This window comes from Sitodiplosis mosellana, unplaced genomic scaffold (genome assembly GCF_009176505.1).
Source record: "Sitodiplosis mosellana isolate CC-2019 unplaced genomic scaffold, AAFC_SMos_1.0 Smas_scaffold_1, whole genome shotgun sequence".
In the NCBI taxonomy this organism is placed as follows: Eukaryota; Metazoa; Arthropoda; class Insecta; order Diptera; family Cecidomyiidae; genus Sitodiplosis; species Sitodiplosis mosellana.
Genome location: NW_022595244.1, coordinates 21,080,398 through 21,101,397, shown reverse-complemented (window position 1 = coordinate 21,101,397; position 21,000 = coordinate 21,080,398). Strand labels below are relative to the sequence as shown.

At 36.0% G+C, this 21,000-nt stretch overlaps 1 protein-coding gene across 8 annotated transcripts; it reads left to right on the top strand.

The window, feature by feature from the left end:
• The first annotated feature begins 525 nt into the window (after positions 1 to 525).
• Positions 526 to 16,605, top strand: LOC129580386 (uncharacterized). Of its 8 annotated transcripts, none has more exons than XM_055470739.1 (6): positions 526 to 1,031; positions 1,645 to 1,696; positions 13,166 to 13,855; positions 13,950 to 14,031; positions 14,117 to 14,456; positions 14,550 to 16,605. In XM_055470739.1, the coding sequence occupies exons 3-6, from the start codon at positions 13,389 to 13,391 to the stop codon at positions 15,605 to 15,607; spliced, it is 1,947 nt and encodes a 648-aa protein (XP_055326714.1). In that variant the 5' UTR covers positions 526 to 1,031; positions 1,645 to 1,696; positions 13,166 to 13,388; the 3' UTR covers positions 15,608 to 16,605. The 8 variants fall into 8 exon arrangements, with proteins under 8 accessions (XP_055326714.1, XP_055326707.1, XP_055326709.1 ...); XM_055470732.1 differs by having other exon boundaries at positions 816 to 1,525; XM_055470734.1 differs by having other exon boundaries at positions 837 to 1,081.
• Positions 16,606 to 21,000: the final 4,395 nt, after the last annotated feature.

Sequence of the window (21,000 nt, the reverse complement as noted above, 5' to 3'; positions counted from 1 at the left end):
TTATTGTTTCGACGATGGCTTTTGGAAAAGCATTCAAATACTTCTATGTTGAGTGTGTAGATGGCGCTTGTTGTAGTTGCGAAACTTGAACGACGTAAGTATTTACGAACGATCGAAAATGTCTTACCTTTCAGTCAAATGAAGTTAAGTTTGAATCAAAGTTGTAATAAAACTCGAATTAGCCAAATACAAACCAATTAATTCAATGCGAATATTTCCGCAAATCAAAAATTTATTTCAAAATATTTCGTCCACATTTTTTCCCTTCCCACAAAAAATGGCCTGTACAATTTGTGTACGATAAAATTACGCAGCAAAACATTTCGGCAAGACAACATCGAAGAAGAAAAAAGTCGAATTTGAAACCATGACGAGTTTCAAGAATGAGAAGCGAACGATAAACCCAAAAGAACAACAACACCATTTCTTCTAATAGAGAAATGAATGGACAATTGGACATACGAGATAATGCTTAATAATAGAATTGTATAACGCCGTTTGAAAATGAGACATCAAAATCGGCATCAACCATAACCTTTGTCAATCCCTACGCAAAATAGGCATTTTATTTCGCACCAATACTCACAACGCAAAAATGAAAACAACTTCTTAATTCTATAAATAAAGTGTGAGAGAGCGCTTCACTGTGTATTTGAAAGCGGCTAAAAGTGTATTCAGTATCAGCTGTCTACACCGATGCTATGCATTGAACGACAGCGACGGCGATAGAAGCGACGATATAAGCATATATACATATGTGTGTACGGCTGTTGCACAACAACATGGCTAAAAAGCGTTGCATGAACGTTCAATACAAGCGAACGAACGAACAGGCGAAATAAACAAACAGTAGACCAATTGGAAATTAGCACCGGAGCGAAGAAGAAAAAAAAAAATAAAACGATTTTGCCAAAATGTGCGTGAGACATCGTTGGATGTGTGAGTGTGCAGTAGTTGATGTGTTGTTCAGTGTTGTTTTTTGGACGATTTGTCCTTCAAGAAGTTGAATGATAATACGCACAAAAAATTCGGTATGTTGTTTATTTGAAGTTTCATGTGTGAAATTGGATTAAATCAATTGGTAATTTCGAATTTTTCACACAATTTTCATTCAATCTGTTGATTGATTTGTGTCGGATTGTTTTATTCCTCGATTTTTCTCGTGATTTTGTTATGAAAGAAAGAAAGAAAAAAACAGTGAACCAAGAATATCTGTCCAATTTAAACGTATTTCAAATGTTTGATGCGCGGCATCGAAGTAAGGGGACAACGCTATTGCATTTCGTTTCAACGCACAAACATATATAGAACGCCGTGTACAAGAGCCACAGACTGTTGTTGTCGTCGCTTTTGTTGCGTTTCGGTTTATTCGAGTGGTTTGATTTTCGATGAACACTTTTTATTTGTTCATTTGCATTTCAGTCTTCGTTGGCGATTGAATGTGTTGCTTTTTTTCCCTCGCTTCTCGGAGGGTTGAATTTATTTGATTGTCAAGTGTGATTTTTTTTTCTTCGTATAAATCGTTGTGAGTGTGACTTAATTGATGTATTGATTGAACGGTCATAAATTCGTTCATCACAAATCAAGTGCAGATGTTATGGGAAGGTTTATTAAAATGATGTTCTTGTCATTCTATCGTTTCAGGTTGATGTGATTCGTGACAAATGCACGAGAATCACGATTATTTGTGAGTGAGGTGAGTTTCAACAATGGTTTATTTTGCCTGTCAAGAACTATATAACGAAGAAAAAAAATAGAAATAAAGGGCGATTTGCCGATAACAAGTGGCATTTCAGTCAATGGATTTGAACCAACGGTGCATTCATTGTCATTGGAACTAAAAGCGGATTCGACATATTTCGATTGAATTTTGATTGATTTGTTTTAAAGTTTTATTTCAACAACGATTCTTGTTCTATAAAATGGGTATGTTTGTGAATGCTAGATTCCATTTTCAAATACGAGCCGCGCTCGGTAACGGTTTTTGGTGTTTCGCATAAGAAAACGCAAACGTTTAATGACAGAAGCCGCGTACAGTCAAACATTTAGTGAAACAATGTAGAGAAGCGGAGCGAGAGAGAGAGAAGAAAAGAGGTATAGCCTCTGAGCTTCGGTTAGAATTAATTTCGACGCATTTCAAAGGCAAATAGTGCATGTCTCTCATTTGTACATATTTCCATCTTTGTACACTCGAATAAAATGTATATACAGAAAAGTAATTCGTAGCAGTGACAATATAAAACAAATATTTAACAAGAATATGGTCGTTTAGCCGCATATCCGTTCTCCGTATTGGCTACGCGTAACATGTACGACTAACACATATTTCGTGGTTGTTACAGCCGCAAAAGTGAAACAAATGATAGCCAAAAAGAAAACAACTGTATTGGTGCAACGCATCGCTGGCACACAGAGATCACATCGCTGGCGCGTATACACTTTTGGTGCGCCACTGTTGCTGCTGCTGCTGTTGTTGCCACTGTTGTCGTCGTCGTCGTCGTCGTCGTCGTCGCTGTTCACGGTATTCGAATTGGTTTCTTTTTTTGGTGCTATTCGCACTTCTGATTATGACACAATCGGTTTTGTTCGTTCCGTATTGTGTGTTTGTGTAATGTGACCGCATATATATGCGCGCCAATCTCTGCGTGAGTGTTTGTGTGTGTATTTGTGTTTATTATTTATTTTCTCTCTTCTCGCTGTGCTGGATTTTTTTTATCATTTCACTTCAAAATTATTGGCCAGTTTGGTTTTGTTGTTCAGTTTTGTATAGTTTTTTTTTTTGGGCTCGTTTCGATATTTCGTTCGTCGTATAAGCGATCATATATTGCGGTAGTCACCATAAATGATTTTCGTTTTTCTTCCATACGAAACAAACGTCTCTGTTCGAATTCGATACGAGCTGTTGATTCGTTAATCGGCATTTTTCTGTATGTTATTGTTGCCGTCTCACTTGCTCGCTCGTGTCACTCCTTCGCTCGCTTGCATTCGCTTAAATACTTTCGATCGGTCGCTGTGGTGCCGTGCGAAATCATGTTGTACGTGGGCCAGCGCATACGATGCGGCACTCACAATTCGCTTCCTTGAATAGAAGTTGCGAGCCAGTTTCATTTACGCTACGGTGCAACACAGTTAACCAAAATCAAAAAGCCTTAACCACAGACCAAAATTAATCGGATTTTTATTTAGTTTTTTTCAACGTTTTTTTTTTTTTTGGTTTCTCTTTTGTGAAAGAAACACTTATCGGGATTTAGAGTGAGTGCATTTTACAATAGTTTGAATTTTAAATTTTTTGTTTCTAAACTTCGACTCAATGAAGAATCGAATTTGAATTTCGGTGGATTCATTTTTTCTCACTGACATTTTCATTGACTTTGTGAGTTTGCCTGAGTTTTTCGTATTTGCATATCAATTGTTTTCGGTGAGTGCATGAAGGAGAAAGAGAGAGGAAGAGGAGGGAGACAGAGAATATAGTTGGTGCACGTCGTCGCGTCACACACAATAAAATTGGTGACCTTGATTCAGCCATCACATTGTCAAATATTAAAAATACACTTCAGAACATGTATCGAGTCAAGTTTGAGGTAATGGCAAGAACAACGAAAACTATACACGAATTTGTTTGCAAACGAACTTGTTTTTTCTCTTTCTCTCTCTCTCTCTCTCTCTCTCTCTCTCGTTCGTTGGTCTAAATTGATCATCAAAACTGCAATTGAAATTTTTTGCTCATTCATTTCAAATTTGTATTGCAAATGAGTTTTTCATAAAAATCGAACGACTTTCATTTCAATAGATTGAATTCACATCAATTTTATTTGGACAGTGGTGTGTTCCGCTGTCGTCAAGCCATTTCTTGTTTTCGTTTTGCGTATCTTTTACATAATCCAACCCAAATCAAACGATTTTTATTGATATCAAATCCAATTTTGTCGGCTGCAAACCTCTCCGATTAATCGTTAAGCATGTAAATTTAAAATGCACACCTTCATCAGTCGCTCGTGACAAAAACAATCATCAAATGCCTAACAAAAAGAAACTGGTTGTAGTGTTGAGCGATCAACCAGAGCGAAACGGTCGAAATCGATTTGCATTTATCATCTGTTGTTTTTGTTGTTGTTCGTTTCGATAATGGCATCAAACGATAAAGACGAAAATGAAATATTTATTTTCGTATCATGTCCCATACGACTTTAATACCTCACGGATAGACTGATGATATGTACACGTCGTATACATATGTCATTATTTTATATATATATATATTCCTACATATAACCGCCTAAAATCGCGTTTTGTTCGTGTATTTATTATCTCGCCCTCTCTCGCCCTCTCTCGCTCGCTCGCTTCGTTGTTGACGAATATTTCTGCAATAAGTATATTTCTTCTTCTTCTTCTTCGCTGTATCGTTTTGTTATTTGTTTCTTTGCACTTTTCAAGGTTTTTTCGATACATTGATTCGAGCGATATGTTTACGTTGCCATCTTCGCTTGAAAAAGTCGCTTTGACTTGATGTCAGTAACACGGCTCAATGCAAACATCAGGAATCCAAAAACACATCGACATATGAGTAGTTGGGAGCGAAAATGTAATACAGAAAAGTTGCGCGGAAAAATGTCGATGATGAATGAGCGGAAAAGGGATAGCTATATAGTATACTGAATAGTAAACTATAATGAACTATATAGCTATCTTTTTTCATTTGATTTTTTTCCGCGCAACTTTTCTGTATTACATTTTCGCTCCAAACTACTCATATATTGATGTATCTCTATATAAATATCATTCAGGCAATTCTGTTGTGTGTGTGCGTGTGTTTTTTCAGGAAACGTTGCCATTCGACTTCCATTTCGAAATCAAAAAGAAAAGTTTAAAAAAAAAAACGAATATTTTAAGTAGCTTCAGTATTTGCGTGGATTCGGAATTGGTTCCTTACATTTTTTTTTCAGTTGCGTTGATCTTATTTTAAGATTGAAATATAAACAAAATCAAAAATAAGCTTGGAAAAACGGAACACTGTTAACGCGAACCACCGTTTCAATCAGAGAAAGTGTTTGACCTTTTTTTCATTCTAATAACCTTATTTTCGTTGTTTCTGTCTTGGCTTATCGCCGAACGTTTGGCTGATTTTTTGAATCAACCCGCACACGAACGCAAACTGTATGAAACAAAACAAGCGCACAGATCTCTTTTGGCACAACAAACAAAAGGAACATTCACAGCTGTTCATACAGTGGCAAATGAAAAATTCACTTCGCTTCAATTAAGTTCAATTAACACAGGCAACCGGTGACGTCTACTGATTGTGAACGTTATTGATTTTGGATGGGCCGCAGTTGCAATGCAACTTTTTTTCAACATTTCATAAATTTAATAAATTCAAATGTTGCAATCGAGTGTCGAATCAAAAGCTAGAAACTGACGAAAAACAGCACATACACACACCTGAGACTTTAATTTGATTGGCCCGATGCTCTTGTAAATCGCAATTATATCACGCTCAATTTTCGACGAGTGCACTGCACCGACATACAAACGGAGGACGCACAGCTTTTCGTAAACAGCGCGATAAAACATATGTTTCAACACGAATGAAAAAAAAAATGGGTATTTCAAAATACAAATTGAAAAGAAAAAAACCAAACGTGAACCCGTTTGTGGGGCTTTCTCTCTCTCTCTCTCTCTCTGTTTGCTACATTGTGTGTGCTCAAGTCACCTGTACGATTGATGTCAGTACTTATTGTGGTTTCATCGTACCCGTTTACTATACGCTACTTTATTTCGAGTTCCCTTCATTATACTTCGATCCATTTGTTTATTGTCTTTGAATATTATCGCTACGATTTATCATAATAGCACAGAGAGAAGAAAATAGTACAAAAGTGGAAAAAAGGTGATTCGACACAAAAAAAATCAAGTGAATTCGTCACAACACATATTATTAGTCAGTTTGTAAGTTCTTTTCATTTAAACGTATAAACACAGGAGTAGAGATACTTCTATTTCACAGTCCCAACATTCAAATGCAAAAAAAGCGACAACGACAAGAAATAACGTGTTAATCAGTTCGGTACGTGCGCTCAATACATAGATTTTCGTCGTTGATTTGCGTTGCGGTGTTAGTTTGTTGCACATTCTGCGATGTCATTCGTTCGCCTGGCTTGCTGATAAAAAAAAAAGCCCCATTGATTAGTTCAATGAACTGAAATAGTGTTTGAACTACAGCACACACCATAGTCTACAATGTATGTAGACTCGACATACTCATATGCTCGTTTATTCATCGCGCATCGAATGCTTCTCGCTTTCAGAGCATTCAAGCGCGCGCGTTGCGTTTCGATGCCAGAAAATCTAATAAATTTTTACTTATAGACCGATTATTCACGTGTGCGGTTGAATACGGTCACTCTCGTGTACTACGTTTAATAATTCGCAATAATGGTGAATGTGGCGTGCAAAATGTCAATTGCCGTCGTTGTATTTAATTCAATTAATTCACTTGATTATTTTTCTGTTCAATTTTTTTCCTTCTCTTTGAGTGAGATTTTTTTTTCCTGTTTGCCAATGAGCAACAATGACGAAAACGACGACAATGACGGCATATTAATTAGGAAGGTGAGAGTTTTCGGTTAAATCTCTGCCGTTCCGGTATATGAAATAACCAATCGTAATAAGTAAGCGAATGGCTAAGGTCATGTATTCCACACACGAATGGAACGCGGTGAATAAACTGTCAAAACGCAAATGTAAATGTACGAAGTCAGCAACTAAACCAGAATAGCAACGCATATCATTTGTGTCCAACGAGTGTGTGTGTGTGTTGCGTATGCGAGTGTTTGAATGTGTGAACGCGAGATATAATTACCACACACAATAGTTTGCTTACGGAGTTCATAGACAAGCAATCAGGCAGGCAGGCAGGCAGGCAGCGATCCGCGATTAGCAAATCAAATGTAATCAAAACAATGAAAGTTTGCTATTTTAATATTTGCTTTTTTGCTGCTATTCTCTGCGATCGTTGTTATCAATACATTGGTTCTACAGAGTGAGTTGAACGATACTGGCGTTGGATTACGTAATCACGTTTGTTCGGTTCTATGGTTGAATTATAGCTAGCACAATTAAGTTGCAAGCCCATAAATGCAACTGAAGCACTGATATACTTATCAGAATGATTAATATATTCTATTCGAAGAAGTTGATAATTATTTTCAGTGCATTCAAATCGATTTCGAACGCCACTCGAGAAGAAAAACATAAACGAATCAATCAAAGTGTAAGCGAAGAAAGTCCACTCGAAACTAAGATATAAATAAAACATCGAAAAAAAGGATCTGATACAAATTTGTCAAGATTCAAGGGCAAAATGAAGGAAAATTACAAGCGAAATGCATTTTTGTTTCGTCTGAATTTAATAGTCACAATAAGATTCGAGTATTCGCATGTATTTCCAGGCAAAATTGAATTGCGGAAGGAACCAAACAACATTCATTATTCATCTATCGCATCTCCGTGCTGCTTGTTTGAAAATTCATATCTACCTGATATCTCATTATCTATTGCTATATAATTTGCCAGTGAATTAAATATCTTTCAATCCGTTTATTTTTCGCTCGTTCTTTATTTCAATTCACGTCAAGCCAACGATTTGAATTGAATCATTTGTGATGATGTAATCGTGTCTATCGTTTGCAAACTATTAGCACAATTGAGTTGACATTAAACTTGTCCGCAGCGGAAGGCATTGAACAAAAACATTACTCCCAGCTAGCGGCGGTAGTACGAAAAATGTTTGTTGGCACGTAAACATAAAAAAAGAGAGATAGAGAAGAGCACCACTCACACAAACAATTGGGGAAAATTGGTAGTAGTAGCGGCGGTTGGCATTCAACCCAAAGGAATAAAAGGCTTGTGGAAACACCGACCAAATTCAACATGACATACCATTACTAGCTAGCGGAATGGCCGAAAACCATCCATGGTCTTCTTTTTCAGATTCTCTCTCGCGACGACGTCGATGTGTGTGTAATTTTATGCGTCGCTTTTGGGCTCGTAACCTTGAAAAATGAAATGAATGATACTTTATTGTTGTTGTTGGTATTTTGTTGCGAAATTTTTCATGTTCGCTTAGCTACAGACGTATGCCACATGTGTGTGTTTGTGTGTGTGCTCGCCTCGCAACAAATTACACACCATTTTGTGTGTCAGTGTGTTCCATCATTATATTCCCTTTTTATTCTGCTTCTTTTTATGGTTTTTATTCGCTGAACGCAATTACAAGGCAGAGCAACACGCTCGGGGCAACACAGACGCTTAGAAAGACGACGTAAGCAAGCATATAAAACCAATCAAATGGAACTGGAAGAGAAAAGTATGAAAACGAATTTCATCTGCATACACAGATGGGGAGAGAGAGAGAGAGAGAGAAACAGTTTTTTTTACACAATGTGACCGCAGACATAGTTTTGGATGTTGTTAGCTCAATTTTGGAGTGTGACACAATTGGGCCCGTTGTTTGTCGTTCTTTGTTTCGCTGTGTATCTACTTCTGGACGCACACTCACTCTGTTTATTTACACCATTTCGTTGTTTATTTATTCAGAACTGTTCGATTATTACCGAGAACCTGCCTGAACTGTAAACAGATTGTGAGCTAAATAGAATCGACACTTGTCGAGAAACCTAAATAAAAAAAACAGAGCAAATTTTGGCAGAAAATTCCACTGTAGCTGCTGTCCGAAATGAAATCAAAAGTGAACATATTCTCGCTTTCGCTTTTTTCCTCTCCTTTGTCTAGTTTGATTTCGTATAGATTACCACTGTACTGGAATCACACATTTTTGTTTGTACACACGAACCAGTGTTTTAGGGTGCGACAGTGGATTTTTAATGTCATTGGCATAGTTCTGATGCTGGTAATTTTGTTAGCGTTATGTTACGCTTGTTGTTGTACTACTTCGTAGAAGATCTCACGACATTGTTCATTCTGCAGTTCATTCGATCAACATCAACAATCGGAATTATTGAACGTAAACCTGTGCATTCTGGACTTTTTTTGTCGTTTTATGAATGAAGCCGGATGTTTTTTTTCTCGAATCGTTTTCCGATTTTGATTATGTGAAATTGAGTAAAATATCAAACAAACTGTGCACAATGCTTATCGCCCGAAATCGATAAATTTACTGAAATCAACATATTCAAATCAAAGCGAAAAAAAATATGCTGAGCATATTCATTGCACGTCGTACAATTCATTTCCACATCCGAATCGCATTGGCAAATATATTTATTTGCCTTGTTTTATATTTGTTATCACATCCATCAGAAAGCGTTGGCTGCTATGTGCTGTGAAAAATGTGATAGAGAAAGCGAAAAAAAACTGCATCTAAAATTATACGCGCAAAAATACCAATCGAAGTGATGTCGAGAGAAGAAGAACGGAGAACAAAGAGAAGAAGAAGAAGAACGAGAAAAAATTGTGAACAAAAACATCAAGAGCGAAAAAAAATACGCACACATGAATCATTTCAGTGTTTTTATGCTAAATTTATTTTTTGCATTGTGTTCTTCTTTTGCTTTCACATTTAATCACATTCGCACACTCGTCCAAAGCACACACAAACGCACGCATACTCGCATACGTACAGTGAGTCAAACCGAAAGCAATTCGCACTGTCAATGCTCATGCAAAGCAATGTTGTTCATTCGCGTCGTCTACTCTCCCTTTCCATGTCAGGCTCTTCATCGGTGTGTGTGTGTGTGTGTGTTTTTGTTGTTTATTTTTGTTCCGAATAAGTTATCTCATTTCAGGCGACTTATTCTTCTTCTTCGGCAGCTCGGCTACGACGACGACGTCGATGGGCAAATACAGCGACAACGCCATTGCGTTTGCCCATAAAATGTGTCGCTCTTCGCCACATCGTTCGCTTGTTTATTTTATACATTGTAATGAAGTTCCTGACAAAATATCTATAGCAAGCACACTTTTAATGCAAAACAACGCATTTAATCTCCGACAAATAATCTATGGCAAACATTTTATTTGAACATTTTCGTTGTTCTTTTTCGTTGGTTGGTTGTGCATGAGTGTGTGAAATGCTTGGCTCAAATGTGATAATTTGTTTTGCAATTCGTTGCCAAAGTTATCACTTATCAGCGACGATTTTTCAATGCTTTTTTGCTGTGGTTGCTTCAGCTCTCCTATGTTTTTCGAGAGTAAAAGTTTGTTGTAATAACAAAAATTCGATTCGAGCTGAGATGATAAGCAAACGATAAAAATAGCTCTTTTTTCACTTTTGCTGATGGCAAATTTATTATTAGGTTTTGTTTATCTTTTTGCTATGCATTCGATGTTTTTATTTTTCTTTGATATGGATTTGTTTGCGTGAAGCCAAAGAGAGAACTTGGCGTGCTCCTGTGCAATCATGATTACATGAAACAATTTCTTCCACCTTTCCTGAATTGCTTCAATCTTTCACGTTAAAAATCACTAATTAAAATTTATGGATGGTTATTGTTGTTGTTGTTGTTTTTTTTTTTGTCATTAATGCACTTTTATTATCGTGCATTTGCAAACATACAACGTCAACAGAATGAAGACAAAAAACAGCGGCATGAGATATTTGAAACAAAAAAAAGGTGTTTTGCGGATAGAGGCAATAGCAAAAGGGCAAAACGAACAATGCGTTTATTGAGTCAAAACGTTTGCATAACGTAAACAACATTTCGCACACGCACATCGCCGACCAAATATGAAACAAACAATTCTAGAAAAGACTTCGAGAATCGGCTTTTGCTGGCATTTTCGTCGCTGTTATTCTTCATTAATATGTAAATAAAATGAATAGAGAGGAAAAACGTAAAAAAAAAATGCGTTGTGTTCAACACACATATTTAAAACGTTTGAAGTGAATACAAAAACAGAACTGAGAAAAAAAACGAGCATGCAAAAAATACGTCGTTGCCGTTGTTGATCTGGCCATAGCGAAGCGAAAGAGTGGGAGATGCATGAAAATATTTCGCTTTTTTGTGTGTTTTGTTGTTATTGTTACTGCTGCTTGTTTTCAATCCGTTCATCGTGCATGAAAAACAACCAGAACCTATTTGAAACATGTCAATCGGTTGATTTTACGTTTGCACACCGTGTGCCTGAGCCTGTGTGTGTGTGTGTGTATGTGACACGGCTGATTATAAATAAATGGGCGAGTAGAATGGAGGCCGATAAAAGCCAATAAATTCGTTGCAAAGAGATGAAAAATATATGCAAACGAGATATGTATATCACCAGGCGAATGCGTAATGAATGCAGAGAAAACGGCGAAAGATCGCAAGAATAAAAAAAAAAAACATGTCAAATGATATATATCTTTTAACTGGATGAACATGCAGTAGTGCTCCCCAATCGTGTTGCTGCATAACTTTGTTCCGTTGGTTTGCTTCGTATTTACATCGAAATCGGCGCAGTAAATCAATCCGCTTTTTTGTTGTAATTTTTGTTATATTTTTAAATGACTGATGCATTTATGCTTATGGAGAGCAAATGAAATGCTCGCACCTTGTGTGCACGACCACTTCGGCTGTGTTAATTACTTTGGAGCTCCAAAGACTCGCTCGCTCTCGCTGCACCACTGTAACCAATACCGAACACAACACTTGTGTGTGAATGTAATTCGTGCGGCCCAAACCAAGCCAACCAAACCGACGGAAAAAAAACAGCGATGAAGAAGAAGACAAAAAACAGCAAGAGCAACAACAGCAACAGCAGCAGCACACATTGAAATTGCAATTGCGCTCCGAATTGGATATATATTGACAACAAAGTAAAACGCAGCTCATATAATAAATTAAAAATAAGAAAATTGTGATTCTATTTTTAGTCTTCGCTTCATTTATATTCGCAATCGTTGTCGCCGATTTTTATAGCCATTGCAGCCGTTGTTTGTAATGCTTCTCATTCAGGCTGTTGCTGCTGCTGCTGCTGTTGCTATTCGCTTACGATCATATTTTTGCGTTCGTTCTACGGCGTTGAACAGCTCGAATAGGTGCAAATGGTGAATGTTGAATGTGAATTGGTCGGTCGTTGATTTCACATTCTCATAAGAATTTGACGGAATACTTTGTTTGGCTCCTTTTCAGCCATTTATACACACACACACACACACACACACTATTTTTTTTCCTTCAATTTTCTATTGGTTGCTCAGGGAAAGAAAAGAAATAGCGCTGCCATAATCCGGTCTGTGTTTTTTTTTCGCACTATAAACGAGAGGAGCGCACAGAAAAAAAGGTGTTATCATCAGCGTACGACGGACGTACGGCATAAACTGTACGTTTACCACCTGCATTGAGTTTTTTTTGCATCTTTTGCAAAACAAGTCCATAAATTAAATAACTTCGGCTGAATGTGTGTTTGTGCGCGAGGCTCGCAATGCAAGCGCACACACCCACCGAAATTCATGAAATTAATTTTTGTTAACGAATTGCATACGTGCGCTTCAAGCTAAGCAACTAAATGGAAAAAGAAGAAGCTCGAAATGAACAGAAAATAAAAAAAATAATAAAATACTCGACGATTTTGTCTGGTTTGGTCAACATATTTTGCAGTGTGTGTGTGCGCGCTTATGTATAAGCCGAACTGTAAAAACTGGTTACTCAAAATGTGTTTGTGCGCCTTTTTTGTGGATATTTCTTTATCTGTTTCATTTAGCTTGTGTGTTAAAGTCGTTGAAGAAGTGAAATTACCGCCAGAAGAACACACCACAATATTTTCGAACGTCGATTGAACGAATCGCCCGTCAGCAACGATAAAATAACTAAAATGAATTAAGCGTCAGCGCTTTTGTGTTTATCTCATCGAACCCCTCGATCCAGTCTATATCATCACTCAATCGAAATGTCATCGTTGCAATCAAATGCAAATCTCAACCGATTTGTGTGATTGCTGACAAGCCGACAAAATATCAAATATTTATTTGTTTCGATTTGCTTCGTTGACTTATTAACTGGTTTCTAATTAACTATGCAATCTCTTGACCAAAATGATAGACAGGTCATTTCAATTCTGAATAATTTATTTAAAGTCATTCATAAAATATTTTATGTTTCTGTTTTTTTTTTTTTGAACTGACGAAAAAAGTTTTAATCGATTTCTTTTTTGCTCTTCTCTTTCACAGTTTACACAATTGATGTATATATACACAGCGGTGATTGAAACATAACGACACGAAAATATGTGAAATCGTTAAAATGATTTTGAATTGAAAATTTGAGTAAATAAAAAAAGTTCGTCGTTGTGACTAGAAGAAGAAAGAGAAAAGGACAGAACAATTTCAAGTGACATTTTTTTTTCGGTTGTTTTGAATTCAATGCGAACACATACGACTCAGAAATTCAAAAATGATTAGCAGTATCAGTCCGAGCAGCGGTGTTGATAGCTATTCTCGGTACGTGCAGTTCAATAATAACGGGTACTTAATTGACGAGACCCTAAATTCGGTGCAAAGTGATCGCTTGCAACGCGTTACAAAGCAAATCACTGAACTCGGAAACAAAATGGGCGCAAGTGATGTTGATGTCAACTATTCGATTGGCACTGAATCGATCGCTACGCGAAATAATTGGTGTTCAGATGCATCACAGAAAATGACAAATGGTGTGCGATTGAGCACAAGTGCCGACGATTCGGATTCGAGTGAATCATTTAAAACGGGCACCGATCAATTGCAAGCAACCGCATGCGGAAAAAGTGACGAGGAAAAACCGATGCCCGATCATCATGCACGTCGGCCGATGAATGCATTCTTGATTTTTTGCAAACGACACCGTGGCATCGTGCGTGAGCGCTATCCAAATTTGGAGAATCGGTAAGATTCTTGATTATTTTACATCTTGCACAATATTCTCATCATTTTTTTTAAACGGATTTTATTTCGAATTTTCTTTTCGGTGCATTTACAGCGCAATCACCAAAATTCTGGGCGATTGGTGGGCCAATTTGAACGTGACCGAGAAGAGCAGCTACACCAATTTGGCAAAAGAAGTGAGTATTTCGTTGAAATTTAATGGATTTTATCAACACACTTGAGGAATGTCTAAAATTTACGCATTTTTCCAATCAAAAACAGTACAAAGACGCATTTTTCAATGCAAATCCGGATTTCAAATGGTATAAATTGCCAGCGCCGCCACTCCGTACCGGCTATCAACGAATGGCCAGCGATCGTCACAGCAGCTTCTCCGAACCGTACAATTTTTCCGATTTTGATCTGCAACCACCAAAGATCAAATGCAAGCGTTACGAAGGTTCCGGTGTTGGCACATTTTTTAAGCTCGCAGACGAAGCACAAATGGGTAGCTTGAGCAGTTTAATGGTATCCAGCGAAATAAACGGAAAGTGCGCAAACAACAACAACAAATTCATGGCAAACAACATGGAAGTTGATGAGGAGAAAGACGATGAAAAGGGTAAATTAAAATTGTTTCATAGGAAACAAATAAAATCAATGAATAAATTCTCAGAACCAGGCTAATTTTTCTATTTTTCCCTACCCGAATCAGATGGTGACATTTCCGATTCAAAGGACGAGCTGCATCGCGTGTTGGGCGAAACCAACTCATTTCTCCAGAACACAATGAAAGGGTACGAACATCTGGATGAGTATCCATTCGAAAACAATGCAACAAACAATGACATTCCACAAAAATTGTTGCACAGCCAAATGAGCAGCAGCAGCCCTGAAATGAAGCATTTTGAACTGGATTCACCAGATGACGATCACAATCCGTACGACTCGGTGTTTGGATCAAAGAAATCGTCACGTGCATGCAAGGGCAAGCGTTACATGGAATTCATGAACGCTCAAAAGTTGAATCCGATCGGTAAGCGAACCAAGCCACGTACAACATCAACGTCATCATCGACATCATTGTCACCGACGCAGCCGTTGCATGTGCGCTCGCTCAAAAAATCGCTGAGCTGTTCTCAAGCCGTCCAGAAACTCGATTACGATACATTCGATCATTTGTATGCGAATAACAGCGCAACCATTTTGTCATCGACTACAGCCATAAAGAATGAGACTGAGGCCGTTGATAAATCGGCTGCAAACAAGAATGAAATGTTGGTGTCGCCGAGCGATAGCCGCAAATTTGATGTGACCGAATTTGAGCTAGAGCAAAAGATCAACGCACTAACCGCGCATAATCTCGATGAATATTTGGTTCGCAAACAGGACACCAAAAAGAAGAAGAAACCAAGCGACAAGCGCTCAGGCGGTGGATATCGAAAAGTGCATAAAGTTGGTAAGGCCAAAGTCAAATCATTGCCGGCTGTGCATGCCATTGTCGCACCAAAAACATTTGAAGAGGCACGGCTTGCAATGGTTGGCAGCCAAAAACGAAAAGCGCGCAAGGAGAGCATCACACGGCGCGATGTTCAACAAGTCACCGCAATTGTACAAAGCTATTCGCCAACGCTGGATCCTCATTTTGTGCCGATGTTGACGACACCATTCGGTAGCAATGCATCATCGAGCAATACAATTCGATGCGGAAATTCGGGTCTCCTAATGCTGGCCACAATGGCCGAAGTGGCTGCTGCCAATTACGCCGTTTAGCTTGCGTGCAGTGTGCTGGCCGCAATCGAAATGCTCAAAAAACCGAAATTCATGTGAAAAGAAAAACAAAGAAACCTCATCATCAAGCCTCGACTCCATCATGTGTCAAAAAAATGTTGTTGCAAACAACAAATCGATAGAGTAAACGTTATTATAGAAAATATAGAGTAGTTGTTAAGCATTCATGTCGTGTTGTAGGCTCACACCAATATTCGAATGTGTCGAAAGTACAAAGAAAACTTTGTCTCGTCGACAACCTCTGTTTATGACTATTTTCGGAAAAAATGTCTTCTCTTTTCTACTTTCACAAAAGAATGTGCCTACAAAATTAAGTAAAAAATCATATAGAAAATGTATCCACAAAACCAAATCAATAGGTCTGCAATGTGCGCAAATAAGTTACAATTCTGACGAACAATGAAAGCAATGAACAGTTGTTAACAAATACCTCTAATTCATCAAGCCTTCTATCCTATGTCATTGCAGAGCAATAGCAATATTTTATAAATCTCTGCATTCATTTCCCATTTCGATGCATATATATGCTATTCTCTCCCAAATAAATATTACTTCATTCAAATCAGTTAGTCTTGTGCTTGTTCCGAACTAAAAGCAACGCGCAAGTCTCAGCATCGCTTCACCATTGTCTTGTTTGTTTTTTTCTTTGTTTTTGAATTTATATTTATTTATTGATTTCATCCAAATGAAACACGGTTTTTTCTTTCTTCTTCTTCTTTAGTTTATTGTTTGTTACATGAAAACATTACATTGAGTATAATTACATAGCTAGAATTTAAGTTGATTTACCCAATTCTATAACATAATCACAACGAGAGTGCCTTATCGAATGAAATAAAAAGACACGTCACATATATTTGTAGAGAGTTAAGTGATCAAAATACATTTATAACTTTTAAAATTGTTACAACAATACCAATCACTTTCCAGTTTTGAATCGATGAAAATATAATTTTTTTTTCAAATGCATTTACCAGACACATTGACGCTTTTTATTTCAATTATCTATCCTCTATTCAAACTGAATTCAATGGAACAAAAAAAAAAAACGATTTTATTTCATTTTTAAACTGAAACTTTTTATTGAACAAACAATTGTGCTGCGTCTGAATCGAGTGAAATTGTTTTCATCGAAGGGTAAGTAAACTGCAAAGTTAACAAACAAAAGTGTCCATGAACCAAATAAAGTAAAATGAATCGACATTAATGTCAATATACGAGTTATAGAATATTATGAATTTTCAGATAAATTTCTTCAACTTTCGAACCTTTTTATATCGGTACATACATTTGAAAACATTTATTTCGAATCTGATCAAACAGCTGTGGTTATGAACAGCTGTGGTTATGAAATCATAATGAAACATTCTTTCGTTCATATGAAAAATATTAATGTGAAATGACACGATATTCTCAAAATAGAACCGAAATTCCCATACAGACTTTACATTTTCAAATTCCTTGCGTCCAATGTGAGTAATCGATTCAGAACATCGCAACATGAATTTGAAGCCAAAAATTAAATAAAGATGACACTTACAAAAGGACAACTCGAACATTTGACAATTCAGTAGATGAAAAATGGTCGCTGTGATCATAAAATAATCCTCAAATCCAACGAAATATGCTTCAATACATAAAAAAGGTTATTTTCAATGTAAAATATTGCATCTTAAAAACATCATCCAAAACAAGCATACTCTTGCATATCTAGTAAGCGTTGTTGGTCGAAAACTAAATAGATATCGATTTGTCAAGTATTGTAAGTGAGTTAAGCCTATATCGTGTAGAAGATTTTCTCAATAATTTGGGCAACTCAATCGCGGCTATTGCATATGTGCCACATCCTCGGCATATAATTACAGCTCAAATTTGGAGAGGAATTATGAATAAACTTTTCATTCGTATAAAATATTGAAATTATAGCATGAAGGTAAGTTCAAATTTCCTTTTTTTATACAAAATTTCTACGAACACTTTCTCGCACAAATTTTTTTTCTTCGAAAGCATATAATTTTGAAAAATGTTTTGTTTCATTATACTGCTTGCATATTCAAATTCAAAATTTCACTAAACACCGTAGAGTAGTCGCAGCATTGGTACTTTAGTGAAAATGAAGCTAAATTTTTTGATTAATTTCGATAGCACAGTAACTGAACCATCACAATCGCTTAGGAGAAGGTGAAATATGAAGAACGTACAATATCAGAATATACAAATTTCGTTTTACAATGCTCTTAAATGATATCGATCACAGAACGTTCAATTTCAATGTGCTCTTTCGATTGGTCACTTCCGTTTGTGTTGAACGCAATGTATTCTAAATTAAAACACATATTGTTCTAACTATCCACCACAGAAGGTCAGAAAATAATCTTTAATTTCGTAGAAGACATGTTGTGTCCATAACTTCGTTCATTTACTGATGAATTCCCAAAAAAAAAACTGGTAAATTGAATCCATCTTAACTTGATTTAATTAGTTCCAAAGAAATGAATGATATTATACAATTTGGGTATTTTCCAGCAATTAGATATTCATCTAATGAAAACAGACATTTCATTAACATTGAAGAAGAAGCACCAAGAATTCTACTAATTTGATTGGTTATTCGTCCGTTTCATATGACAGTAACATAGATTCAATGATCAATTACTTTTAAATAGATTTTTAAATGCAATTTTTCTTTGTTTTGAAATTAATTCAGAGAACAAATTGATTCTATACCATGAAATTCATGGATGACAGATCACATTAAAGACCTATTCAAAATAATCAAAAAATATGATTGGTGGAAAGATTACCATACACGGTCATGTTTATAAACATGTTTGTTTCAGAACAGAAAATAGATAGCGTTTATTAGATGATTCGTTAGTAAAAAAAATAATCTTAAGTGAAGTTTAGATAAATGGAGTTTAATTCCGTTAATTCCAAAATTAAATTTTACTCCAAAGGCACGGAAAAGTAAATCATGAAATATTGGGTTCAATGAAGAATTCACACTCGATAAATTTGCCATCGATCAATTCGTGAAATTGAATCCATTAAAAAATGTTAAAATAACGACAAAATATCTGAGCATCAGGCTAACATTTGTCGACATCATAGTTATACGACTACAATATTCAAAATGACTGAAAATTTACTCAATTCGAAATCCGAAGGGAAACGTGTTATCCTAGATTTAGTAGATTTTTAACAAATTCACTATTTTTACTTTTCCGCACACGAAGTGTGAAGGAAAGTATAGCGATCGTCGAGAAAATTTTAAAATTTCGTTGTATACACGATAACTTACAAAATAGCAGAGCGATTTTGCTTAAATTTGGCCAGGAGGTAGCTTACGTAAATATCTTGGATGTATCAGAAATTGGACCAAATTGAGCCAGTCCATCACAGAGAGTTTCGTTTCGTCGTCTTGAAGCTGCCATTAAATTTTCAGAACGGTTTTCTAGCTGTGAAGGGAGTTACAGCGCCATATGTGATTAGAAAAGTCATTCTTTGAAAATTTCTTCGTTTGTTTCATGCTAGGTGATATTGATCGACCATATGGGTGCTAGTAGGTAATGTAAGTGTCTTAATCGGTAGAAAATCACATTTTCTTTGATTTGGGAATAGGGATTCTCAATATGTTGATTTTCTGAAGACTTGGGCTGAACAGGCCAACTCCCTTGTTACTAACATTTTTTGTCTTTTATATATTGTTCCATACTGGGCAATATTTTTGATAATAACTCAATTTGCCCACACGAGATATCGCTCAAAGTTGGCTGAGAGTCTCGTTTCGTCGTCATGAAGCTGCCATTAAGTTTTCAGAATGGTTTTCTAGCTGTGAAGGGAGTTACAGCGCCATATGTGATGAGAAAAGTCATTCTTTGAAAATTTCTTCGTTTGTTTCATGCTAAGCAACATTTTTGATGGTAACTCGATTTGCCCACACGAGATATCGCTCAAAATCATTCGAAAAATCAAACCAAAAGATCATTTTGAAATAAACCATAAAATCTACTGAAAAAGTGAAATCTGGTGCAGGAAAAAATCCTTTGAAATTCGATTAAATTATCGCTTGAAATTTTTGGAAATAAAAAAAATACAATTTAGCATTTAAATTAAACCATTAATTAACAAAGAGATTATTTGAAATGAAAAAAGTTAATACGAGGGTTGCTATTTAAGTTTCTGGCCTAACAATGGAAGAACCAATTTTTATGCTCGAAAATGGCTTTATTGTTTTTCAAAATATTCTCCCTGCAGCCTATTTCACCAAGGGTCAAATGACGTCAAATTCTGTTTTAACATAGATTATTACAAATTCCAATTATATTTTATTGTTTAATAACATTGTTTACTTGTTTGAAATGCTTTCAGCTATTTATATCTACAAAAAATTTCTTGCATATTTTGGAATTATTTTTAAAACAAGATCAAATTAAGAACTAAAATTTTGATTTTTTCCAAGCCTAATTCATTTCTATTCAAAACTTCTGGAAGGTTTTGGGAGTTAGATTTTTAACTTGGACAAATTTTGAACGCATTGAATGATTAGTTTGTGAAAAATAAATGAAACTTCTATCAGACTTAAAACTTAGACTTCAAACCTGAATAATAATTCTAAGCCAAATTAAAAATTTCATTTATTTGTTCTGAAAATTGATATTGTTTGAAAAACGGCTTGAAATTATTATTCAGGTTTGAAGTCTAAGTTCTAAGTCTGCTAGAAGTTTCATTTATTTTTCTCAAAATTATCATTCAATGCGTTCAAAATTTGTCCAGGTTAAAAATCTAACTTCTCAAACCTTTTGGAAGTTTTGAAGAAAATTCGGGAAATTTCGAGTTATTTTCAAGCCTAAGAAACTAATCCACGAAAAAATCTTATAAATTGGAAAAATATCAATTTTGGATCAGTATCAATAAGAATGCAGGCTCCAGAGATAGAAAAATTGTTGTTTAATTTTTTTAAATTTGATTATCTTTGATCCAACAATGTCTTTCGGAAACATGTGAGTTCATATTGACTGAACAAAAAAATTGAAGTGTGAACTAAATAAAATTAATCACTGAGAATTATTATCGAAATTGCAACTAATAATATATATTGGCAACACATATAACCAGAACTGGTGATATTCCTAATACTAGTAAATAGTGGGTACAACTATAACACGAAATTATGGGATAACTCAACAGAAATTACATAAGAATATTCTTTTTCGTGATAACTTTTTTCGGACTGTGGCTAACTCCAAAGTAAGAACGTATTTACAATAGTACGAAAATCTGTGTTAGTGGCAAATCGGCATATTTGGTACCGATATTGGTGGTATTTCCAACGGAAATATTTACGTTTGGTGTTAAATACATCCATTAGTACC